Raw genomic sequence first — 27558 nt, 5'->3', positions numbered from 1 at the left:
ATTCAGGTCATTACTTCATGGTTTGTGAGTTCGAACCTCACATCGGGTTCTGTACTGACAGTGTGGAGCCTGCTGGGGATTCTCTCTCTCTCTCTCTGTCTGTCTGTCTCTCTCTCTCTCTCTCTGCCCCTCCCCATTTCTCTCTTTCTCTCAAAATAAATAAATTTTTTTAAAAATTTGGGGGGCACCTGGGTGGCTCGGTCGGTTAAGCATCCAACTTGGGCTCAAGTCATGATCTCACAGTTCATGGGTTTGAGCTCCACATAGGGCCCGCTGCTGTCAGCATAGGATCCTCTTTGGAACCTCTGTCTCCCCCCCCCCTTTCCCTCCCTGACTAGTGCATGTGCACAGTCTCTTTCTCTCTCTTTAAAATAAACATTAAAAAAATTCTTTGCTCTATGTAGTACTATTTCAATTTTGAAAAAAAAAAGAAATTGGGTTAGAGAGCTTTGTACTGGTGATATGTTCATTTGTGGGAACAAACTGAATGACAATTTGGGGCAGCAACAGAGTGGCCAGAATAAACAGTAAACAGGTTCTGAGGTAAAACATTTTACCATGGCCTAGATAGAGGTGTGAAGGGTGTATATGCTTATTGAAACATCAAGTTTCTTTGATCTTCACTGAAATTAAATCAATTCAATACAGTGATAGTGATTACTTCATGATGAGCAGAAGATCTGACTGGCTGTTGATGACATCACAGGAACTGCTGGGACATGTTCCTTGTATGCGAGTAGGTTACATGTGTCTTTGATAAATAAAAATGTGGAAATATTAACATTACTTAATAACATCATTTAGACTTGAAGATAATCTTAGGCTAGTAATCTTTACCAGGAGGTAGGGATGGGGGAACACCAAAGGGAATTTTTCCCTTTCTGCCTAGGAATCGATGACAGTGTGCATAGAATTTAATGTAATACAGAGAAGTATAAGTAGAAAAATGATACTTTAGTTATCAACAGTAATAGAAAACACCTCACACTGCATACATTTTAGTCCAAAGACTAATATTTAGAAGTCAGAAAACATATGGTAAACAGAACTCACACAATCAAAATAGTTTAAAGACTTCAAGCTAACACAAAAGGTAATATTTTCAAAGACTTGGAATAGCTTTCACTGACAGTGAATTAGGACATTTGGTTGAGAATAGCATTTGTTTTTAATTATTATGTTTGGGTTGGTATCTTAAACATGAATTAATTTTGAATTTTCAAGGATATTAGCTGCTATTTCTTAGGATAATTTTTAGGAAAAAAAAATGGAAGCAGAGAGGTCTGCCTTATCTAGTTTAAATAATCCATTACCCTCCCAGTGAATAGAAGACACCTCCTACTGAATAACTGGGTGATAGCTACTAAGTTTCAGTCATATTTCAAACTTGCTATTATGGAAAATTGTTATAAGATTTTATCCATGATTGGGTTCAACTAAAGCTACCAGATAGAGTAATGTCAAACTAAATTACATTTCAAAGTCTATAATAAAAATAGACCCAGAACTTCAGTTCTCTTCTATTTTTAGAAATCATAAAAACTAAGTTATTTTTAGCAAACTATTAGTTTTTCACTTGATACAGATTATTCTACTTGTTTTAATCTTCCTAAAATAGTATGTCAAAACTAATGTTCAACCAAAGCCTAACTGTCCAAGGAAAACTAAATTAGAATCTGAATTGTACACAGATTAATTGGCCAACTTAATCAAGAGAGACACCATCAGGAAGACCATGAACTGTCTGGTTCTGTTTCCACCGCAGCGGTGGTGGTCACCGTCATCACTGCATCATTGATGACGTCATTACAGCATCCACGCATCAGGTTCTAAGCCAGGTTCACACACATTTACTTCATGTTTCTCACCACAGCTGGTTTTATAAAACACTTTCATCAAGTAAGTATTCCTGGTGTTTTTGGTTCGAAATGGACAATGGTTACTTAGCTCACCCAAATTAGGCTACAGAAGAGATGACTCAAAATTTCCCAGAGAAAGTATCAGATGTGCATCACGATGAGTCAAACTGACACAGTGTTCTGCATTATTTCCACCAAAACATCCAAGCTGTGATACTTACTACCTGTGTGACCTTGGGCAGGTCACCTAACCCCTGGCTCTCAGCTTCCTTACACAAGATGGGGATCATAATGATAGCATCCATGTTTCAGGACTGTTAACAGAACTAAAGACAGGATTTAGAATAACGTTTAACACATACTAAGCCCTCCGTAAATGTTAACTGCTTGTAACTGCTTTTTAAAAAACATACATGTACAAATAAACAGAATTAGTGACTGTATGCCACCATCTTTATTTACCACAACAACATTCTTGTTATTTTTTCCCCTCTGTTGCTGAAATATATTAAATGCAGGTGATTTGTCCACTTGGAAGCTTCTTTTTGAGTCCCTAGGTCTCAAGACACTGAAGTTATGTCAAGATGTTCTTTATTACTAAATTTCATTAAAATCAATCAACTGCTTCCAAAGTAATCAGAAAAGAGACAACACAGCATGCTAAGTGGTTTATTTTAGAAGAAGTGACCACTTTATTTCTCTTCACAATCAAACAGAACAATCTCTGTAACGTTAATGGTAATGATGCTTTAGTGCTTTTCAGTTTGCAAAACACTTTCCATGCAGTGGTGAGAGTGCTCGTCCTACCTTGCTTTTTCTTACTTTCAAAAGAATTCTCTGCATGGAGAGCCCATTTTTTTCACCGTATTCATGCTTAGGAACACAAAGAAGGAGGTATCGACAAGCAGCAGCACCAATATTATTACTTTTGCCCATTTTCTTACAAGTAGTTGAAGTTGTAAAGAGAAATGAAGGCCTTTTTCCTACACAAATTCACAGAAAAATCCAGAGAAATGATAGGTTTCACAAAAGCACTGAACATGCTTCAATTTCATTAGGAAGAAGACTACTTGATTACTGTCATTTAAGCATTCAGATTTTGTCAGGGTTCTATAGAAAACTCCAGGGACTCTCTTATCAAGCTCTCCCCCAGACCTGTGACGCAGCAATGGCCACGGAACATTTTATTTTTTATTATTTTTTTAAAGTTTATTTGTTTATTTTGAGAGAGAGGGAGAGGGAGAGGGAGAGGGAGAGGGAGAGGGAGAGGGAGAGGGAGAGGGAGAGGGCGAGAAATACAGCACAAGCAGGGGAAGGGCAGTAGGAGAAGGAGACAGAGAATCCCAAGCAGGCTCCATACTGTCAGTGCAGAGCCCAACATGGGGCTCAATCCCGTGAACCCTGAGATCATGACCTAGGCAGAAATCAAGAGTCGGGCGCTTAGCCGACTGAGCTGCCCAGGTGCCCCAGAACGTTGTTTTTCCAAGAGTGAATTCTCTCATAGGAAATCTCTATTTTGCAAAGCAGAAATAGGAAAGTTTGACAGAGTAATTAGGGAAGTCAAATCAACTGTAAGGTAGCTTTTGTGAAAATTAATCAAGGGAAACCTCACTAAAATGGGAAGTTCAGCAGGGGGAGCTCTCATGCCCTACCACTCAGTCCTCAATTGCAAATCCCACAGGAAGAATCAGACCTTGCAGGTGGATACTACTCTACCGCAGGGCAGGCAGAAGGAAGGACTTACCCCTCCACCCCGATCCCCACAACAGTCCAGCCAAGGAGAGACAGAACAAGTCAGCCAGTGAGAAGCCGCTACACTTTCAAACCCCAGTTTACTCCAATAGACATTTTGTTGACAACAGCCTTCTCTACTTCTAGCCTTCCTCCATAAAACAATGTTCCTCTCCTTTGTTCTCCAGACTTGCCTATGGTTTTGCCCCGGCATGCTTGTCCCCCATCGCAATTCTCTGCTATTCTCAAGTAAGTCTATCTTTTGATGGTAAAGTACCTGCCCAGTTTTATTTTTTAAGGTTAACACTTCCTTCACCTTCAGAAATCAAGATCTATACAGAATCACAGATTTTTAAGCCCTGAAGGAACCAGGCCTTAAACACATTTTATAAATACCAAATGACCATAATAGTAATAAGAAGTTATTTTTCAAAAGTCAGTCACCTAAATAGCGTTATTAAAGATGAGCAAAGGAAACACTATGCCAAGTATAACAACGTAGAATATGATAGTCCATCTGATTCATATTCATATCTCATGGGAAATAATTTATAGTTTTGCAAGCTCTATTTTCATTTGGCCTTGTTTTATCCTTTATGTGCTAGTGGTGGGACTTACCGTCATACTGGTCTTTACTGCAAAGCCAAACATACCTCGTGAATAGAACAAGACCCACGCCAACCCCAAAGACTGATATAGGTCCCATGCATTCCCAATACTTAGGACCTCCTCGGTGCAGGGTTGAACCTGTCTTTGTCCACTGTGGAGATGCAACTCTCACTCATACTGTCATAAATGAGGTCAAAACCAGTGACACTGAATGATGCCCACCATTTTTATCTAATGTTCCATTTATTAAGCATCACTCAGTGCCATCAAGTGGCAGACATTTCTCGGCACGGAGGAGCTTGCAGTCCAATCAAAAATAATTTTTTTCCTAATCCTCTGGAGTGTGAGCCCAAGATCTTTGTTTTATAAAACCAGTATTACAACATGGAACTCCACTCTGCTTTTACAAATATGAACTTCTGGAAGAAAAAGTTTACAAAAGAAATTAAATTAAGAAGGATAAGAAGACTATAAAAAGGGAAAGAGCAGGAACAGACTATAATTCACCATCTAAACAAAATGCTGGGAGACAAACATGAAGAGAACAAGCTTTTTGTGTTATACGCTGGCCTCTGCAGCAGAGTTCAAAACATGGCTTTGCTCACTCCAGATGTCAGTTGTAAATGACATCAGACGCAGACTCTAAAATGTTAGTTTTAGGCTTGCCTAAAACTTTTCAAGTACCCTTTGACCTCTTGATATTATCTCAGGTTTTATTCCATGAGGGCCCAAATCCCTAGTAAGCTTGCAAGTCCCCACATGCCTGGATGTTACCCCCATAACATGCTCCTTCAGGCTCAAACGCTCGCTACATGACAGCCATATTAGAAGGTTCTACAAAATAGGCAATCTCCTTCAGATACCAATTATAAATTTATTTTAATAACGAAAAATAATAAAAATTTATTTTTCTAATAAAAATAAAAAATAAAGATATGAAATAAAAATTCACTTTAAAAGTGAAAATTAAAAATTTTTTTAAATATAAAAATGAAAAATTCCCTACCTTGAACACATTAAGCTGTTGGTTAATGGTCTCTGTTTCCATACCAACAGGGCCTTGAGACTCTTCATGTTCTTCAGCCTTCTGAAGCAGAGTAGAGAATTCCTTCAGTTTGCTGTAGAATTCTTCAAGACGCTCAACCGTCCCTTCAACTTGCTCTTCTCGGGCTTGTGCTCGGTCCAGTAACTTGTTGCATTGTTTGCTTAAAGCTTCCAAGTCCCTTTTGATTCCAACAAGATCAGGAGAGGTTTCTTCCATGGCCAGCATCCTCTTGCAGGTTTTATTAGCATTGTCGTTGCTTGCTATGAGGGCTTCTAGTTTCTTCAGAAAGGCTTTGATATCCTCCTTTTGCTTTTGCAATGTTTCTACATCTCTCCCCACTGGGGCCATACTATCTAGTTCATCATCGAACTCTGCAAACTGAGAAAACATTTCTCGGATGGTATTCTGGAAATGCCCAATGCCCTGAAGCTTGGTTTCTAAGAATGAACACCTTTCATCAACCTGTTGACTCAATGCACTATGTTCTTGAGCTAAGGTTTCTGCTTGTAATAAAACATCAGAGGTTCCCTTTGAGTCTGAAGCTTCTACCACAAGGTCTTGTGCAAGCCCTTTGACCAAATCTACCTGATGTTTCAAGGTCTGAAGGGTCTTCTGCTGAGTCTGCAACACAGTCAGGTATTTGTTACTGTAGGCCTGGGGTCCTAAGGAATCATAGACATCTAGCTGCTCCTTTGCACACTGAAGCTGCCTTTTAGCTTCTTTGGAAACTTCTTGAAATTCTTTAAACTTCTGGGCCATGTTCTCCAGAGAGAACTTCTTACTGTGAAGTTGCTCGGTGACCATGTCTACTTTCTGGATCAGTGATTTATTCTCATCTGTAACAGCCTCTTTATCTACCTCACAGACACTGAGCAAGCTATTGGCTGCATTGTTTAGCAGTTCTACCATCCCCAAGTGTTGGTTCATTTCCTTCTGCAGAGACTGTAACTTGGCAACAGAATTCTCTGTTTCAGCAGGATCCAAGCAAAGTTTTATTTCCTCCAGGTTATTTTGACATTTGTCTATCCATGGCCGGAGAGTCTCTACATGCTCTCTGTACTTGAGGGCTTTTTCCAGTGAATCTTTTACCCTGTCTTCCCGCTCTTTCACCTGTTTATTAAATCCATCCCAGTTGGTTTTAATTGAGTTAAGTTGTAACTGTAAGGCTGCCTTCTCAGACCCTTGTGTTTTTAACAAGAGATTTTCACCTTCTGCAATGGTTTTTTCATAAATATTAGACTGAGCAGACAAAGTTTTACTAAAGTCTTTCTGATCTTTAATTAAGGACTCCAAGACATCGAGTTTGGCTGATATGGGGGGACACTTGTTTTGCTCTTCTTTCTTTGTATCCAGCCAAGCCTGAAAGTCTTGAGACATTTGCTGAAATTGGTGAGAGCTCGCACAGGCTGACTGAAGGTGCTCAACATGATTCTCTAAAAATGAAATCACAGACATGTTTATTTTTCATCAAAACGTAATTCTGTCTGCGAAAAGCCAAGAGAAAGACCACCAAATAAACGTACAGAACTGGCTAAAAGGAAAGCCTGTTAGCACTAACTGTAAGAACTACAAGTGAGCTCAAGTCCGACATGGAGGCTGAGGAGGAGCAGGAGGGGAGCACCACAGGAAGAACAGAGGCTGTCAAGGCTAGATCCTGGAGCCAACTCCATTCTAGTACGAGGAAGTGATAACTGTTCAGAGTTCACGGTATTCTGATAAATAATCCACCTCCTGTAAATTCTGACTTTTCCACTTCCGTGATTTGTACCTGTCACAGGGGCACTACGGAGCACCTGGGGACTACAGGGGTTAGGGTTCCAGCCTGGCCTCTCAAAATGCTGGAAGACCCTGGACAGATGACTAAACCTCCAAGCCTCATTTCCCCAAATGTAAATTGGCAAAATCAATAGAAGCTATTGTGGCGATTAAATGACAGCACATGTAAAGTTCTTAGCTTACTGCCTGTCACATAAAAGTGGTCGTAACAGGAATAATCACCAACATGCTAGCTAATATTCATTACCAACATCCTGTTAAAATAAAGGAGTAAATCTGAAACGGCTGCTATGATCAATAAATAAATCCAATCAATTAAAAAAGTATAAACTGAGTATTTACTAGGTGCAAGGCACTCAGTGTTACTTTCAAACAGAACAAAGATAGCAGCCAAATGCAGGCCATTCTAACGTGCAGTAACTCACTACCACTGCCTCTGACACATCCTGGCTCATCTGTCACAGAATTATGGCCACAGTAGGTGAGAGAGAAACATAGTGCCAAATGCTTCTCTTTCACACATTTCTTTAGAAAAGCTGTCTGCGGCAGAATGAAACAAAGTAACTGTAGATGAGAAAATGATACAAAGCCTTTTTAATAACTGTATTCATCTGTTTTTCTGATGCAGTGAAACTGTCACAAGACAAAAACGTTTAGATTTTTTACCTTATTTTACTTATTTTTTATTTTTTTAAATGTTTATTCACTTTTTGAGAGACAGAGACAGAGTGTGAGCAGAGCAGGGGGCAGAGAGAGAGGGAGATGCAGAATCCGAAGCAGGCTCCAGGCTCTGAGCTGTCAGCACAGAGCCCGACGCGGGGCTTGAACTCACCAACTGTGAGATAATGATCTGAGCTGAAGTCGGATGTTGAACTGACTGAGCCACCCAGGTGCCCCAAACATTTATATCTTTTAAAAACCAGGTTGAAATATCTGAAATTTCAACGGGCCTTCGTTCAAGGGATTTTTGCCAATTTTGTGTGCAGAATTTCCCCGATGCTGCATCTGCACGTGAACACAGAATGACTCTCTGTGCTCATGTGAGTGGCCCCTTCTCCATCTACAATTTCAGTGAGGGCAGACTCTCTTTAGGGTCCTAGCTTCCTGGCAACAGCTTGGAAATACAGAGCAGGCAATACTTGATCTCTATTTCCAGGAAATATCTGTATTAAAAGAAGACAGACGAACCTGTTTTTTGTTCAATATCCTTAAATGACTTTATGATGCCTTCTAGTTGCCTACTCAGTTCTGCTTTCAAGTACTCTTCTTTAACCAGTGCTGACAAATCCTCACAGAGGGCCTGGGCCACCTTTATCTGTTTCATTTCCTGCTCCAGTTCCTGCTTCATTTTTTGGGCTGCTTCCAACTGCTGGTTCATGGCATCAGGGTGCGTGCTCACGGCCGCACTGGTGATGAGTTTATTATCCAAGTCACTCAGTTTATCAGAAAGGCTTCTCAGCAGGCTTTGATACTGTGTGCTCTTAATAATGGCTTGGTCGATCCAGTCACATCTGTCACTCAATTGTCCTGTTAGGCTGTCCCACTTTTGGGTCACAGCTGCCAGTTGCTCTTTCACAATCCCATGGAAAGAGGGGTGTTCACCAGGTCTGCTCAAAATGCTCTGACCAGCTGCAGTTAGCTGTTCATATTGAGGCTTCCGAGTATCAAATTCTTGCAGCAGGATCTAAGGCAAAGAGGTAACAAGGGTAAATAAACATACAAGTTAGTGGATAATTATGGAAAACAGAGCTTTGAGTTTCTAAACAGACATAAATGGTATTTACTTATCTAGTTTTTACTTTTGTTTTTTAGTTCCTGTTTTCCTAGCTTTTATTTCAAGGGCAGTGCAATTATCTTAAATTAATCCAAAGAGCAGTGGTGCTTCACAGAGATAACATTTTGTCTAAAATAATATCCCTCAAAGGGGAAAAGAGTAAATATAGCAGTCTGGGCAAAATGAACAAAAACCCATGTACAAATTTTCATATACAAAGACCAGCACTGCTATTGGACAAGTTCATATCACACAAACACCAAATTTGTATTTTCCTACTTGTAGTTGTCTCTTGGTAGGATATTTTAAATGCTCTATAGCATTTTACACCAAAGGAAATGTTCAGTGATAACAATGTTAGAATACATTAACTCATGGTGCATTGATTTATAAAAGCTCTTTTAAATATAAGATTATTGACATTTATACTCTATATAAAAATTTTAGCCAATAAATCATGTTGCTCAGAATGTGCAGGCTCAACACTGACTCTCGTTATAAAATGAATGATCTAAAAATTTCCTTTTTATATTAAGTTTTTAAATGTTTATTTATTTTGAGACAGTGTGCATGCAGGTGTGTGAGCCAGTGGGGAGGGGTGGCTGGGCGGGGAGGGGCAGAGAGAGAGAGAGAGAGAGAGAGAGAGAGAGAGAGAGAGAGAGAGAGAGAAAATACCTAGCAGGCTGCGTGCTATCAGCACAGAGCCTGATGTGGGGTTTGATCCTACAAAATGTGATATCATGACTGAGCCAAAAACAAGAGTCAGACACTTAAGCAACTGAGCCACCCAGGCACCCCCTAAATTGTAGTATAATATTTCATCTATCTTAGGGAGACTACCAAGACTAGGGGCAATTGTTTCTGCCAAATATTTATTTATATCTTTTGTTTTCACTATCTTCAGGGTAAGAACATATATGAACTAGGACATGTTGACTCTAAACTACCAAGACTGATTTGTGTTTTCAAAAGTATAGGATTAGCCGCACTGCTCTAATACCACTCCATATACAGGAGGAAATCTAACTGGAACCACAATGGAGCTTTTTCTATCTGACTTAAATTTCATGTATTTTTTTTCTCCTTGTGGATTTATCCACTTTGTAATTAGACTGGTCTAACCCACTCTGTTTCAAGGTTCCCTCTCTGTTTTGCTTACTCTTTCTCCTCTTCTTATTCTGTCTTTCCACCCCTCAGGGCTGTATTGCATGAGTTTTACAAGTTTCATTATCTTCTACCACAATCAAAATGAATAAAACCTCAAAGGAGCAATTTCTAAACAATAAAAAGCATATACCAGCTTCTCATAAAAATGTAATTACTTATACAATCACATTAATATTTCAAAGAAGGCCCTTTTTAACAGGGTCGGCACAAACCACAATATGACTCAAATGATCAAGGGACTTGACACACTCATGGGCTCAGGAGACTGATGCCTCCTGGCTTTGGTTCCCTGGGGGTTTCCCCACTAACCTCAGGATGTTATCTTATGGGCATCTGAAACATGACAAACACACTTCAAGGCAGTTTAAGCACATACTGTCCACAGCTAATGTATTTATAATGAAAACACTTGTCTTATTAAGTCAAGTCATGTAACACTCACCTGCACCTGCTGCCTTTGTGTGTTTAGCATATTTGGGTCAATTGACAAGGGCCCAAGAACACTGACCATCAGTTCTTTCTCCACAAGCCACTGTTTTAACTGAGCCTCTACAGTCTGGAATTGGGTTAGATTATTAGAGGATTCTTCCAGTTTTTGTTGTCTATCAACTGTTAATTGATTGAGTTCTTGCCACTTAGAATCTAAAAGAAAAAGATAAAAAATAAAAGAGGTGTTTGGTTTTCATACATTAATATCACTACATGTATGAAGACTGCAGGATAGGACTCAGAATGATACATAGGTGGCTATCATTGCATCTTTGTAACTCTTCTTACACAGTCGATTAAAGCCGACACTAAGGGTTAATGGCATTTAATGATACAGATTTTATGATGCTGGTGCTGGGTATCAACCGAAGTACATGAAAAATAAATTTGAATCTGACCCTAGAAGATAACGTAGAATAATATGGAATATTCCTTAAAGCAAACAGGATCCAGAAATCCTCGTTTCTTCTAGAGGTCCTATACAGTCTGTTTATTCAACAATAACTGCCCTACTAGAACAATGAACATTAATTCTTTCCTTTAATAGGAAATCTTCAATGATCAATTCTGGGCAAATGACTCCCACATTTGTATATCCATGCCCATTCTATTTTATTTAAATGACCACTGACAACCAGCTGCTTGAAAGTTACACTAGGAAATCTCACCAACCCTTCACACTTAACATAAAAAAATCACTTTTTATTCCTATTGAAACTGTCAGATTTTTCCGATTTTAGATTACTTTGAAAGGTTATTCTCTCTTCCACGTCACTGAGAAACAATAATTCAGAATGTTCTTTCATGACTCTCCGAACTCCTATATCCTTGATCATAAAACCTGAAACCCATCCTTTACATTCCTAGTGCCTAACTCCATTTTGGTCCTCATCATGGTGTGCCTAGACTAGTGTTTCTCAAACCCCAGCTGCATTAGAATGACCTGGAGGGATACAGGTTGCTCGGCCCCATCCCCAAAATTTACAATTCAGGAGGTCTGAAGTGGGGGCTGAAATTCTGCATTTCTGGAAAGTTCCCAGGTGACACTGATGCTGTTGCTCCCAGGAGCACACCTTTGAGAACTATAGTCCTAGACTACTAGTCTTACCACTGGTTTCCTTGTAATTAGGGTATCCCAGCTGCAACTAATTTGGTTCTAAAATAATTTCCCTTAAAAATCACTTAAATATGTCATTTCTGTGCTCGTATCCTTCAATAACTAACTCCTCACCACCTAGATGATAAAATCAGAAGACTTCTGCCTCACATTCAAGGCCTCCCACAAACGGACCCTAATCTACTAACAGTAGAGGGTATGCAGTCTTAGATGAAACCTCTAACCTAGCCCTGTTTATCCTACCATTATCATCCAAACGGGCTTCTGCTTACGTAAGCCCCATACCTAACACAGCCCTATCTCCTCTCTGTATACCCCAGCTCTGTCCTTCATCACAATTCTACTAGATTTCTCTGCCAGGAAGGCTTTCAAGCTGTTCCCACCCTCACACAGTATGCTCTCTGAGGCCAAGAGTTATTGACCAGCATTTGAACACATTAGTCACTCAATAAACAGTTACTGATGGGCATGATTAGTTGACCTGACAGATTTTTTTATCTAGCACAGTACAATAAATGGCTGTTTTTAATAGAACCCAGTCCCGAAAACCTCACCTAATAGCATCATTCCATATGGCATGTTCCAATCAAATATAATCTGACAACAAAATAATGCAATTCAAATAATGAATTGGGAGGGAGAAATATCAAAATCTTATCGGGAAGATTTTTTGAAATATGCATTTCTTACTCTCACCCCTATTCTCAAATATCTTGATAATACTGTCCTAAGTAACTCTGATACCCCAGGTGACAGCCACTGAATTAGGGACAAATTAATTATAATGCAATAGGAGTCTATAGTTGGACTAAATATAGCTTTGAACATTAAGATACCTTAAAATAACTTTTGAAACTAAAACATATTTACAGATTTCTAAATTTATCATAGCATATCTGACTCTAATGGAAGGACAATATTTAGCTAAACATAATGGAACAATTGAAAGTAAAAGAATTCTTATTATAATCATAGTAAACACACAGCAGTTATTATGTGCCAGGTACAGCTTGTCTGAGCCGTACACACATTAATTCATTGAATTCTCCAAACAATACTATGAAGTAGGGAAAATTAGTACCATTGTCTTACGCGCATTTTCCTTATCATTATAATAGTGAAATGGGGTGATAAGATAATAGAGCTTGTGAAGGAAGTTCCTTGTTTAGGAGAAACCGTTTCTATGGGGACAGGATAGAGATGGGAGGATAACTCTACATAAAGAGTGAAAATCACTAGATTTCTGTAGGGAGCTACTTTTTAACCCTGATGGGGGAAAAGAAGAACACACAGTAGGGGCCAAACAAGTCCCAGAAGGAACTTCATGAAGGAGAAGGGAGTTTGTCTTTTCCAGACCAAAGGGAATATGTGTGTGTGTGTGTGTGTGTATATATATATATAGATATATATATATGTGTGTGTGTGTGTGTGTGTGTATGTATGTATGTATATATATATGTGTGTGTGTGTGTGTGTACATAATACATACACACACACACATATACACATGTAAGGAATATTTAAACTAAAATATAATAAAGTATAAAAAAACAGAAACACCAAAAATCAAGTAAAAACCAGTAATGAAAACATGTTACTCAGTGCACAGCATTTTATTTCCCAGTATCTACCCTCTTCATAAAACTAAACTTATTTATGGTGTTCAGCAAAAAAAATACAAGATATGCCAAGTCTCAGTACAATATAATTTGAAATGGTATTTTTAAATATGCAACATTTTAAACACGAAACATTAAGGCAAATTCAAAAGTAAACCGAGGCTGTTGGATAATTTTTTTTCTGATAAAGACTGTGATTAAAAAATAACTGTGCTTCTTTCTATTGGTGGACTCTGGTTTAAGTAACATAACATACCAATATCTGTCAACATCTGTTTCCATTTGGGGGCCTCAGGAGTATCTGGGTTCTCCTCCAACAGCTCTGTCAATTTGTCTTTCAACTCCTGCACTTTGTTTACATTTTGCTTCAGTTCTGCCTCAAATGACTAACAAAAGGAAAAAAACTGTGTTAAAGTGTGTCAATATCAAAAGACAAAAACACAATTACAACAGACGAAAATATCTACTGTTAGGTGCTGAAATGAGTGAGGACCAGAATTCAGCAGATAATTATTCTCCTTTCCTCTTCTTAACCAATCTTCAACTATCTGATAAAGGAATCCCAAAGAGGAACACTACTGCTGTGGAGAAAATTACTCCACTTTCTGTGGAGAAAATTACTCTACACCCTAGTACCTAGGAATAATTTCTTATTATCCTCAAACAAATCCCTTTGGAAAAAAGGAAGATGGCATCAATATTGCAACTGAGAAGAAAATCAGTGTGGATAAAAGCTGCCAGGTTTGAGAATCTACTAGTGAGTCAATGCTTTTCTGGATAACACATTATAGAATTCAGATATAGTAATCACATTTGTAGACATTTTTGCCATAATTGCCACAAAAAGTCATTTCCCCCATCTTGACAGTTGCAGAAAGAAATGCCATCTATTGAAGAAAGGGACAGCATAAGCTACCCTATTTTATGCTGGACAGAACACCTGGTTCTACACCTACATAAATCTTTTCTAATAGTTGACTGGTTAAAATCCCAGACTTAACATGATTTAAAGGTGGCAAAGCTGGGGCATCTGGTGGGCTTAGTCAGTAGAGCATACGACTCGTGATCATTGTAGGTTGTAGGTTTAAGTCCTATGTTAGGTGTAGAGATTACGTAACAATAAAATCTTTAACGTTTTATTTTTTGAAAGACAGAGAGACAGAGTGTGGGTGGGGGAGGGTCAGAGAAAGAAGGAGACACAGAATCTGAAGCAGGCTCCAGGCTCCATGAGCTGTCAGCACAGAGCCTGACATGGGGCTCGAACCCACTAACTGTGAGATCATGACCTGGGCCAACCAAAGTCAGACACTTAACCGACTGAGCCACCCAGGCACTCCTAAAAATAAAATCTTTAAAAAAAAAAACAAAGAAAGGTGGCAAAGTTACCCCCAAACAGTTCACTCATCTTTGTAATGTCTGTGTGTAAAACAGATTCCTATTATCATCACTTTCTACAGAAAAACATATGAAACAAAACTGGCAAATTATTTGCTGAAGGTTATAGAGCTAGAAATCACAATAGGGGTCCTGAGGGTCCCATCTGAATGCTAGTCTGTTCTTTTTTAGCTCTTCAATAAATATATCCACAGAATATACCTTGTTCTGCTCAACTTGAGTCTTCACAGCTTCCGCATCTGTAGGTGTAGGTGCCTGATGCCATTTGGTTGCAGTTTTATTCATCTTCTGTAGCCACTGCATCATTGCACTTGATTCTTCCTGAGCCTTTTGCAATTTGGAGAGTTTGCTATTCAGTTCAGATATTTTGTCCTTAAGTAAGAGGCCAAGATCTTCATAACCATGGCTTATGTCAGTCATATCCTTTTTAATGGATGTTAACCCTAAAAGTAAAAAAATAAAATAAAATAAAATCAGATGGACACATTTTCAAGACAGTTTAGAGTTAGAACTCTAGAAATAAGTTTGCTTTACATGTTATTCCCTTGTATTTTCTCTATATTAAGCCTACCATGATAAAGTCATAGAATTTTTAGAACTAAAGGGTTAATATTTCTAAAAATTTTTTTAGAATTATAATACTATTTAATAACAAACAATTTAGGTATATTGCATAATACCAAAAACCATAAAATGCTATATATTAATTTCTTAGAAATCAAACTCAAGGAAATAGCTCAAAGAATGTTATTCCAAGTGACAAAATATCTTAAATTACTTAACCAGAAAAAAGGAACATAACCAAATACCAAACTGAACTACCAGGTTTCACTAACTTCAGATGAACAAAATTGCATGGAATGTTATATTAATATGATACTTATGGCAAATGACTATGATAAATAATTATTTTAAGTCAAGGTTGAAATTTTGATATAACTACTGTTCATCTCTAAAGATTTTTTCGCAAAAACAAAAATAAGGGGGGCCTGGGTGGCTCAGTCGGTTAAGCGTCCGACTTCGGCTCAGGTCATGATCTCACGGTCTGTGAGTTCAACCCCCGCGTCGGGCTCTGTGCTGACCGCTCAGAGCCTGGAGCCTGTTTCGGATTCTGTGTCTCCCTCTCTCTCTGACCCTCCCCCATTCATGCTCTGTCTCACTCTGTCTCAAAAATAAACAAACATTAAAAAAAAAATAAAAAATAAAAAATAAACAAAAACAAAGTTACTGTAATCAATAAGCACTTAAAGTTACTATTCACCTTTATTTGCCAAAATTTCTTGAGTATCTGTGGCTGCTCCTTCACCATTTATTATTCCACCTGCAAAATTATTAACACTGAAGTAGTCATAGATTTCAATAGTATTTCTACACGTTAACAGTAGACTGCATTAACTCAAACCCCATAAGCAGTAGTCATTTACAAATGTTATTACTATTTGAAAATGTAGAACACTGATTCAATTTCTAAATCAAATAAAGGTCAAAAATTTTAAGAAACTTTCTTGTCTATAAAATTCATTCTTAAAGTGGTAAGATAACATGATCACTTTAAATACTAGTGTCAATAACTTTAGATTAATACAGTAATCATTAAGTATTAATTATAAAACAATTTTGTGATAAAATTGCTTTATTGCTAAATTTTAGTGATAATGTCCTTGAAGCTCAAAAGTTGCTCACTATGTAAGTGTGTTGCATGCAGCATAAGTGACTGACAGAAAAATCCTTACTTAAAAATTTGAAAATTGTCTGGTACAGTTACACAGTGTTATTATGGGTTTAATGGAAACAGAATGAGGTACAAAGACATGAAAAGTTAAAAGTAAAACAAACACACAAACCCTATTACTAAAACCCACATTATGTCAACACAGAGAGAGAAGAGCACAGTGGTTAGAAATGCCTGGGCTTCAGCATATGAGTCACCTGAATTTAAATCCCAGCCCCACTAATTACTAGCTGGGTGACTGGACAAATTAATCACCACCCCAACCGAACGGGTGGGGATAATAATAACTAATTTAAATGCAAGAACACTGTAGGTATTCAAGACAGTTAACTGACTGCCTAGCAAATAGGAACTACTCAGTAAGTAGTAATTATTACTCCTCTCTAATTATCTAAACATCTAGCCTTGGTTCCTTTTTCATAAGCAGAGTATTAAAATGCTGAATTAGACTTTCTCATGTGAGTTTGCATTGGCTTCCTATCTAAAACACTAGACACATGAGAACAAGATTAAAACAATAATATTTCATATCTAAATATTAATCTAAGTTTGGTCTCTTTAAAAAAAATCACACATTGACATTTTGGTTGAAAGTGAACATATCCTGATGATGCTCAAAAATGATTCCTACCATGCTTGTTAGTTATCAAGAGTAGGAAAAAAACTTTTTTTTTTTGTACCTATTGCAAATACAAAGTGGACCTGAAGAACTAAAAACACAATAGAATTCCTTTTCTAAAAACAAAGCCAAACAAAACACTTGACATTTCAGGAAATGTGATTAGAAGAGAAAGGAGAGGTCATCACACCATATATAACATAAGTGGGCCCTTAAATGGGGTTAATAGAGCAGAATAAATGGTTGAGAGAGGCCCAGCGGGAACATCAGTCTCACAAGAGGGGCAGCTAGGGGGCTGGGAGGGACAGATAAACCACAAAGGATACTCAGAGATTCTCAGAATAAAGATACAAGGTTTGCTTCCATCTGTTCTTGTATTTAAAAAAAAAAAACACCAATTTTAACAACATAAATATGTTTTAAACTATTGGGGTGCCTGGGTGGCTCAGTCGGTTGAGCATCCGACTTCAGCTCAGGTCGTATCTCACAGCTGGTGAGTTTGAGCCTCGTGTCGGACTCTGTGCTGACAGCTCAGAGCCTGGAGCCTGCTTCAGATTCTGTGTCTCCCTCTCTCTGCCCCTTCCCCGCTGATGCTCTGTCTCTCTCTGTCTCTCAAAAATGAATAAACATTTAAAAAAAAATTTAAACTTAAAAGCATATCCACAACTTAAATGGACTGTAGAATCATTACTTATACATGACTCTCCCCTTGTGTTAAGTGGCTCAGTCATGACTGCAATTTAGATATGCTATAGTTGTTCTCTGTACAAAATAAAGTAGATGCTAAAGGAGATGGGAATTTTTTATTTTTTTATTTTATTATTTATCTTGTTGAGAGAAACAGAGACAGCACAAGCAGAGGAAGGGCAGAGAGAGAGAGGGAGAGCGAGAATCCCAAGCAGGCCCCGCCGTCAGTGCAGAGCAGACACGGGGCTTGAACCCACAAACCCTGAGATCATGACCTAAACCAAAACCAAGAGTTGTTCACTTAACCGAATGGGCCACCCAGAAGCCCCTAGATGGGACTTTAATTTTTTAAAAAAGGAGAGATTCACCCTACACAAAAGAACTGCTTCTTTCTTTCCCCTCTCCTTTCCCAGGAGACCAGACTCATTTATCAAATATTTCAAAGAGGAATTGAGCATCTCCATTAATTACGGTAAAAAAAACCAAATTAGAATCTGCTCTTTCCTCTTCCCCAATCTAAAGCTTCCTATTCTTATGTATCAATCTGGCTACATTTCAACTGTAGCCTCTAAGAAAATGAACAGAAGAGGGATCTGAAATTTGACTCATTACAGATACTCCTCCATATGGGGAGCATACTTTTAGTGCATGCATATACATGCCATCTTTCTTGTCACTTTTCTTTTGTGTTTACTTTATGCATCAATTTAAAAACTAAGGTAAATGAAAGTAACAGGGTCAGACCCAATTCTTAGGGGTTTCTCCACGGATGTAAGTAAAGCACATACCTGATTTAACCGCTGCTATTGCCTTTGCAGGGGTAGTGACAGCACTGATTAGGTTACATAGTGAGATCCCACTGTTGTTTACTTTCTGAATCTCTGGTGTTTTTGAACTCCACTTCTCTTGTAATTTCTTGAGATATGAAAACACATTATTTTCCAGTCTTCATAATAGTTTCAAAGTTACACATTATAATTCAATTTCTTTAACATATCTTAAAGCAATGATGACTGTGGGTCCTGATTCATGGGGGCACGGATAGAGAAAAAGGCACCATCCCTACGTGACTGTTAACACTGTGCCCAGGTGACTGTTAACACTGTTAGTGGTGAGGAGTGAGGTATGGTCCATCCTGCATTCTGCTCCTAGCCACAGTGGAAGTCAGGCTATTTCTAGCTGCCATGGATTCCAAAGTAACTGTCAACTGCCAGTCTGAAGACTATACTCAGTAGTGGCCAAATTACAAGAAGAAAGGTACTAGAAATGATTTTTTTAAAAATGGGAATTCAGAATTCTATTTAATAGTGAGTTTTAATCATCAAAATTTCAATGAATTTTTAAAAACATACATCTCCACAAAGTTGGGAGTTGGGATAACTGCTGTAACTGGTCATAAGTTTTATGATTTGAATCAGTTGACAAGACTTGTACACTATTTGTACTAGGGATTCAAATACTGGTTACAGTGATGTATCTGAGCTAGAGTTAATTGCTGAGTTGAAGAGCAGGGTCTTTTACATAACGTTATGAGAAATGGTATAAAAACTGAAGCTAAGTAGAGATTTGATGGGGAAGTAAACTTGGGTACTAGAACAGGCAGCCACTAATAAATATCTTTCAAAAATCAAATTAAGTCAAAGTTTGTGTTCTTCCTCAAAAGGATCAGAGCTATGTTATGACTTCCAAGTATCACCAAAATATACCGAACATAAATGAGGATCTAACTTAATATGATATTAGATAAAAGGAAACCACTAATAGTCTTTTAACCTCTCATGACTCACACAGGCAAGTAAGAATTAGTATTAGATAATGATTCACCTTAGTTTCTTCCAAAGATTTTCCTAAATCCTCTGCACCAAAAGAAGGCTGAACAATAGGAACTCTTTCTGTTGTTTCTTCTATCCATGACTTCAATGACTTAACAAGGACTTGGAAAGCATCCATCTGTTCTTGACAAGAAGATACAGCTTCTTTTCTAGATAACAAAAATTATTGAAGAATTTAAGTCTCCGACAGAAAATACTCCAAAGAAATAATTACTAATAAATAAATTATTATTATTGTATCAAGCTTACTATTAAGAAAAAAATATTCCCCTCTGCACTCTCTAACCCTTGATAAGAAGAGGAAAGGTGTCATAGATCCAAGTGAAATCAGCTAAATAACTATTTTATTCCTCAGGCACACTCCACAGAAAAAGATAGGAGCAGTTAAGAAATCTGTAACCCATATGGTAATGGCACTCTATAATGCTACATAAACTTTAAGGCTATATAAACAGTTTTAACATTATTTAGACTCGGCAAACTTTGATCTGTCCACTTTATATGGTGCTTAATGCCAGCAAGCACAGAACGGGCAGGGAAACATTTACACATCACTGACATGAGGAAAACATCCTGCCATCTAGTGGTTTCTATACGACACTACAGTCCTTCTAGTGGATGGATAAACCAGGTGCCTCAGAGAGTACAGTTCTCTCCAAACTCTCCAAACATGAGGTGAGACCTGGTTACCAGAATGTTAACGACCACCTCCCCCACAGATCCTCAGAACGCTCCCCAATGAACTCTAGGATCTTTCTGTACACTAAGCACCTTGGAGGGAGGGCACATGCCCAGCAAGGAACAGCTGTGAGGACAGTCCCATTTGGTACATGGATGATGACCTATGGATGGCATGTGTGCATGTGCATGTATGTGGAATAGCAACATAGAAGAGTGCACTGAAGCTGGACTAATTACTGATGACTACATGGTCTTAAAACTGGACCATTCTGAAGGAAGAAAAAACCTAGAGTTGACCTAGGAAAAAGAATATTACTTCCGTGCAATGTGAATTAAATATTATGTGACAAGATGGAAAATGTAGCTCTGGAAATAGTATAGATAATAGCACTCAAAAGTTTTAGGTAGAGGATCCTGAAGAAATTAAGTATAGGTAAAAGATAAGTGTTTTCCATCTTTGTGGGTTCTTTAGCAAAACCAAATGTATATTCCAAACTAACATGAGATCAGAAATATGTAAAAGTCTAGCCACAAGGTTTATTTCTAAAAAGCACAGCTTTTTAGCTCAACTTAGGTTCATTTTCTCGTTTCTTATTTATTTACGGAATCATTTCTTTCTACAACTCTTTAAAAGGTAAACTATTTTACGTTTTAAAAAAGGCCATCAAGAATTATTTTAAAATTGCGCATAGCTTCTGAATTGAGCCCAAAAAGCAATGAGCCATGAGCTGTCTTTCAAGGTTATTTCTGCTTTTGCAAATAAAATGTGCTATTCGCCAAAAGCTTCAGAGACTATAGTGACTTTAGATTATTTTCAGTAAAACACCACCACCACTATTTTTCTTCATAATACTCTCTACTTTTAGGAAAAAGTACCAAATTTCCTTCCTAAATATTTTAACAAAAATGCACTTAATTTTAATCGCAAAAAAAAAATGTTATCAATATAAAAGCACTTACAAAGTAGTCCTATGCTTATTCTCAAGTTTTATTTCAGGTATTGACATAAGCAAAGAAAAATAATTCATTCTTTAAGTGTCAAGTAGACTAAAATCCAATTTCTTAAGGGGTGCTTACTTTTGTTTGATGGTATGCTCCATTTCCTTGAATTTCTTTGACAAATTATTTGTTTTTTCAAAAACCAGAGCCTTATCACCTGGCAAGCCATGGCTGGATATCTCCTTCAAAAGACTGTGTAAAACTTCAAGATCTTTCTTATGTTCTAAGAATTCAGAAGTTGATTCCTACAAAGGATTTAGATATTCAATCAATAGAAGATACTGCTAGATTTTCAGATGGCATTCTATCTACCAAAAGGTATGTATGGAACCAGAATGGCTCTCCTCAGAATTTCACAGAAGAATGACCCCACCTGTAGTCAGTACTCTAAATATAAATAAACATGAAGTAGGCTGTTTGAAAGAGAACACAGTAAATTTATTTAATTTAAAAACGTACTCTTTATACTCTGTCTCTTTGTGGGTTCTGGCATATAAGGTACTTTTAAGATCTTTAATATGTGCAAACTGTGTATGTGAGACATAGTGTTCATTTCTAATCAATGAGCAAAACATGTTAAGGAGAAGATGGGGTTTGGGATTTTTAAAGGAGGGAAGCACAGATCCTTACCAATCTATCAGCAATTAATCTATCAGCAATCTATCAGCATTAATGATGATCGTTAATTATAATTCCGCTAATAATATGTATGAGCTGGTCTTAAATGTTAATATACTTGATTAACCTCGTGATTATTAAGGAAGACACACCTGCATATATTGAGACAATTCACCAACGTCTTTTCCTGGCACATCTGTGTCAGTAAGAGCCTGAGTTTTTGTTTCTAAAAACGTTTGGAGCTTTTCTGAGAGGTTCTCAAAGAGTTCTACTTTCGTTTTGAGCTCCTCCATCTTGGCCAGTTTTTCTTTGTGTTTATGACTAGCTTCTGAAAATCGAGCAGACAAGTCTTTCATCTTGGCCTGCAGTGAGGATGCAGTGGATGGGTCTGAGGTCTCCATAAATTTCTTCACTTTTTCATTCATGGCATTTATACTGCTCTGACGACCTGCAATATCCTGTTCCAACATCTGAAATGAACCAAATAATGATATGTTTCACAATGATGTTTACAAATAGTATCACAGAGTGCTAAAAACATCACTATTCATAACAACATGAGCTTGAACCACCTGTGACTGAGGCAAGTTAACGTTGGAACTGACTGACAAGTCTGATCTGTCCCTGGAGGAACACAATCCCAAATCTCTTCAAGAGAGACTGGAGAACAGCTGGCAAGTTGCCTGAGCAAGGCAGGAGGCGGCTGCTACTCAGCAGCCCCTGGGATCTAATGGAGCCCCAGGATTATCCATGGTCCTCATTTTTAAAAGGCTAGACAACAACAAGATTGATCTGATTAACCTCATGTGCAGCTGGCTGAAGCTGTGATACACACGATAGGGCTCATGTATGTGTAAGCCCTCTGAAATGAATTACACTCATGAAAAAGTATACAAAGCTCTCTCTATACTTCTTCACAGAAAAACTGTTCTGACACATGTGTTTTGGTGCAAGCAATACTGTCCAGTTATACTCAGGAAACCTCTTTTTCTATATCCTTAAATTGATCTTAAATCTACCCCTTCTTGGGACTTTTTAAACATTTTTTTTTCATCTAAAAGTGTTTTTTTTTCTTTTTAAATGTCACTTACAATGTTTTTACTGATCACATCCTGAAGAGCAGCAGAGTTTAAGGGCACTTGACCTTGTTCTTTCAGAGAACTTTCCACACTTCCCATCCAGTCCAGCATTTCATCCAGGCCATCCTGCACACTCAGTGAGCGGGTCAAGGTTATCTGGAGTTTTTCATTTCGTTCATTAACAGACTTGGACAGATCATCATATCTCCCAACAATGTCATCTAGTCCAAAGAGATCAGGAAATGTTAACCATGAAGTTCTCTTTGACCTATTCCTTTTCAAAAATACACTAAGGTGAGTCACAAAACTTCCATACCAAAATTGGAAAAAGGAAAAAGTTTAAATGATAAATTCAAAATACATAATCAGAGCACCATCTAAAAACTTAAAAAAAGAAGGAAAGCATCTCAGTGGAATATAAAAAAAAGAATTATTTCTTAAAAAATAGTTCAAATATATGCCATCTGCATTTGAAAAGAGATTTTTGGATGCATAAATATTTGAATTGTCGCAGAGACTGTTAAGTGGTCTAAACTGCTGATGTTTGGAATAAATATTGGTTCTCAACCTGACATTTCAAATTAGCCATACTTGGTAACTATATGGGGGGGAAAAGGTGACAGTCAGATACAGCTATTCTCAAGAAACAATACACAGCTATAAAAAGATTTATCAAGAATTAACCCTCACATATAAAAAGTTATCTCTCCCATGTACACATATGCATTCTCCGTCTCTCTCCCTCTCTCTCTCTCTCTCTCTCCCTCTCTCTCTCTCTCACACACACACACACACACACACACACACACACACACACACACAAAATTAAGCTTTTGTCATCCTTCACACCCTAAGCAAAGTACTCAAGTGCACAGAAATTGACAGATCCAAACATGAGAAAATATAATCAGAAAACAGATAATGCAAATTCACTTAAAATAAAGAGGGTTGAGATTATGCTTCTAAAATATAAATAGAATGTATTTGAAAAGTTTGATAGCAGACAAAAGGGAAAAATAAATGTTAACAGCTTGACCTATCTCAGGTGAGATTAACTTTCTTTTCAATTAAGATGCTAAAAAACCAGCCCATTCTAGCCAATTTTTCACTCAAATATAAAGTTCTATATTTTAACATCCTACATTCTGTACTGCAGACCAAAAAAAGTTCAAAGAACAATGATTTTAAATGTATTAATCTCTCTCTGGAATAATCATCAATTTATCACTCACTGTACAATAATTTGAAACATAATTTAATTACTTCTGAATGCTTTAGTTGGATACATTGTATGTGCAGTTAGCAGAAAACTTTGACCTGAAACCCCTCTCTAAAAGTGAAATATTTTACACGTTGTGTTTGGTCCATGGAACATAATCTATGTAAGCAATATTTCCCTTTGATTGTTTTAATATATAATGAGAAAACAGTTTGACAAATTTTCACTAAATTGAGAGGTTAAATTTAATTTAAAGAGGCAATCATGCTTCTGCCACAGAACATAATGAAGCCCTGAGAATGTGGAGGCAGAGTGGGGTGGGGGGCATAGGGGAGTGCACTGAATATGCACCAAGATTCTATCAGCAGACAAAACAAGCAGCAAGTTCAAATACAAGCCCTGCTTTGAAAGTCACAAGAGAAGATACTCTGAATTGCAGGTAGTGATTGATTACCAGGTGAACTGCTTCTCAAATGGGCAATTCTGTGCATCAGCAGAGTAACGTAGGCAATCTGTTTAGCCTTGCTAAGGGACGTCCCACACAAAGTCAGCTATTTTAATAAAATTAACACATCTTGAATGTTACTATTTTCGTATTTCTTAGTGATCAAATACTGTCACTGAAGTCAATTCTTGCTTTTACTAAGTGAATATTGTTTTATAAAAAGTGACAAAATGAAATCTACTGTAAGAATATTAATTTTTTAAGTGGTTGGTTTTCTTAGAGGTCACATAGATCTTAGAGAAATTCCTCTCTATCTTAAATATATTTTCACATATTCCTAGAAACTTATACCACATAAAAGTTTTAAGTCTTAAAATAATGTGTAACATGTGGAGTTTTAAGCTAATAAAAATGAGACTATGTACAATTAACAGTGGGAAAAATGTCAAAATGCCTCTGCAAATAACAGCAACACATATAACAAAGTTTTTCCTTCTTCTCCAAATCTCTGTGCCCAAGTCTTTAAAGCAGTTGGTTGCAAATGTGGGATGTCAAAATGGTACACTGGCATATAGGAACAAAATGTTAGACCTTCCATTCATATTTTTTACCTTATACTTTAAAATGTTTTTGTATTTTATAATTATAATACACATAATGTGATAAGACAGTAATGTGTACATAACTTATAAATACACATGCATATATGAGGGTGTATGCTGAAAATTATTTGATAGAGGTGCATGATCAAAGAAGTTTAGACATCTTTAAGAATGTAAAAAAAGTTTTCCTTCTACAGAGCAGTTTTAGAAAAGCAAAGTTTCGTCCTTCTCTTCATCTAAAATTTCTGCTCAGATTTTAATTCACACTTTCTTTGATGTGAAAACACAGGTCCAATTATCTTACAAAACATTAAGTTTTCTATTTTACATGTAGAAATATATAATAACCTGAAACCACACATTAAATAATATGAAAAGCAGCAAAGTCAAAGCAAAACATACAGTAAGACAGCAAGCATTTATCGATACCCCCACTGTGCATTTACTATAAACTACACATTATGAGTGGATACGAAGAATAACATGCAATAGCTCTTTTCTTAAGAAATGTTGACTCTGAGAGGGCACAAAAGCACCAACATAACTGGATACAAGTTTCTAGTATCACCAAAGAACTGGGGCAACTGGAACCCTGTGAGGCCCCTCAAAGGCTTCTAGAAAATGGAGAGCTGGAAATGTTGGTTTAAAGCACATCTCTTAGCCCCACGCTCCTGCTTTCAACAAAGACAGACCCCTCCAGGGAGTCTCTTTTGGCTACAGGATTAGAGGCTAGCTCTGCCCAATGCCATCAACCAAAAGAATCTGAAGTTCTACTTCCTGTGGTGAATATTACATAGAGTTTTTGTTACATTTTCTAAAAATAAAACTAAACTTTAAATATACTCCTCTCAAAGAATACAACCCCCACTCCCAATATACGTGCCGAGAAAAGTCATGCCTCTTCCCAGATTGAGAAGCACCATTTCACAGTGAAAGGCCATAAACAACACAATATACACTAGTGAATGTGTTCTCCATATCAAAATATCTCCATTTAGGATTTACCCGGGAGAAAGTGAACAAGGAAATCAATACTCACCCAGTGTTTTCTGGATATCATTCTTGGCTGGAAGTAAAGATCCTCTGGCATCTAAAAGGACTTCGGCAGTTTTTTTCAGTTTCTCTACAGCCACCTGCTGATTGGATATCTGCCCTTGCAAAGCCTGGAGGATTGAATGCCTCAGTTATACTCAGTAGGACTAAATGGTATATTTCCAGTATAAAAAAACTGCTTACAGTAAGATAAAGTTAAATTGGACAGAATAATCTCTTCATCATTACACACTTACTCCAGAGTCCTTAGAGTAAGGCCAGTTATAAAGTGGTGTTAGCAAAGATATCAACCAGTCAGGATAATACAAATTCACTCTTGAAATTAACCCTTGAACATATGTTCATGATACTTGGCCTGATTCTCGATCTTGCAACCCTCTACCTCTAGCCTGAGATCCCCTTGAGTCCCCACTTTGAGACTTCAGAGGATACCCTCACTAACCACCAGAAAACAACAACAAAAATCAACCTGACAAAAAACCTCTGGGACTCTGACTCCAAGTAAGGAAACAATTAGGGATTTCCATTTCAATACAAAATCATGTTTATATCTGTTTATTCAACAAAAGTTACTTAACATCTAACAAATCCAAAATATCTTGCTATGTTTGTGAAGATTCCAAAAAAAAAAAAAAAAAAAACACCCAAACAAACCAGACACAAAGCTCACCCTCAAGGATCTTACAGTCAGAAAGTGTTAAGTGCTACTGGAAACTGAGAAGAGGAATAACTGGGAAGGGAACTGACATCCACCTCCATGGTGGTGAGACTGAGGTAAGTCCTGAAGAAAACGTAGATTGAGGCATGCAGGAGTGGAGAGGGGTAACAGCTCCCTGCAGAGGGACAGATGGGGACAGAAACATCCTAGGAGAAGGGGAGGGTCCCAACCAGTTAGAGAATGTGTATGGGTGAATAAACAGTACCAGGACCGGGAAGGCTTCAAATGTCTGCTAAGGAGTTTACATTTTACCCTGCAGCAATGGAAAGTTATTCAGGGCTTTTGAATAGGGACTGACATGCTCAGAGCTGTCTTAAGAGAAGGCTAAATTTGTAGCACTGTGTGGGATAAACTAAATGGGTAAGAAATGAGGGAGAGACATCAGTTAGGGGCAACTTAAGCAGTTGAGAGGCCACGTTCTGGACTGGGAAGGTAGAATTGGTGATGGAGTAGGGGAGGGACCACAGCACTTGATAACTGGTTATCTAACACTGTGCTGTGTCATATGATAGCCACTAACTACATGGGGCTTTTTAAATTTAAAATTAATTGAAATCAAACAAAATTAAAAATTCAATTCCTCAGATGCACCAGCCACATTTCAAGCACTAAGTAGCCAAGGGTGAGGAGTGGTTACCACAATGGAGAGATTACAGAATATGTCCACCATCACAGAATGTTCTATCAGACATC

The 27558-nt window shown here is 37.6% G+C and overlaps 1 protein-coding gene across 31 annotated transcripts in view; it reads right to left on the bottom strand.

Moving 5' to 3' along the window:
* Positions 1–27558, bottom strand: part of DST (dystonin) — a 490174-nt gene that overhangs the window by 91352 nt on the left and 371264 nt on the right. For 30 of the 31 annotated variants that reach the window (XM_053222643.1, XM_053222633.1, XM_053222646.1 and 27 more), the window contains 12 exons: positions 26134–26257; positions 22841–23049; positions 21902–22219; positions 21210–21376; positions 19444–19600; positions 18408–18534; positions 15843–15902; positions 14783–15024; positions 13443–13572; positions 10404–10603; positions 8209–8704; positions 5206–6677 (listed from right to left, as the gene is read on the bottom strand). In XM_053222643.1, the coding sequence (XP_053078618.1) occupies positions 5206–6677; positions 8209–8704; positions 10404–10603; positions 13443–13572; positions 14783–15024; positions 15843–15902; positions 18408–18534; positions 19444–19600; positions 21210–21376; positions 21902–22219; positions 22841–23049; positions 26134–26257 (3702 nt within the window). The remainder of the gene's footprint in view (positions 1–5205; positions 6678–8208; positions 8705–10403; positions 10604–13442; positions 13573–14782; positions 15025–15842; positions 15903–18407; positions 18535–19443; positions 19601–21209; positions 21377–21901; positions 22220–22840; positions 23050–26133; positions 26258–27558) is intronic. The other variant, XM_053222635.1, reaches the window with a different exon arrangement.

Source organism: Acinonyx jubatus, chromosome B2 (genome assembly GCF_027475565.1).
Source record: "Acinonyx jubatus isolate Ajub_Pintada_27869175 chromosome B2, VMU_Ajub_asm_v1.0, whole genome shotgun sequence".
NCBI classification, from domain to species: domain Eukaryota; kingdom Metazoa; phylum Chordata; class Mammalia; order Carnivora; family Felidae; genus Acinonyx; species Acinonyx jubatus.
Note: the sequence above shows the minus strand (reverse complement) of the source record. Positions and strands in the feature narration are given on the sequence as shown.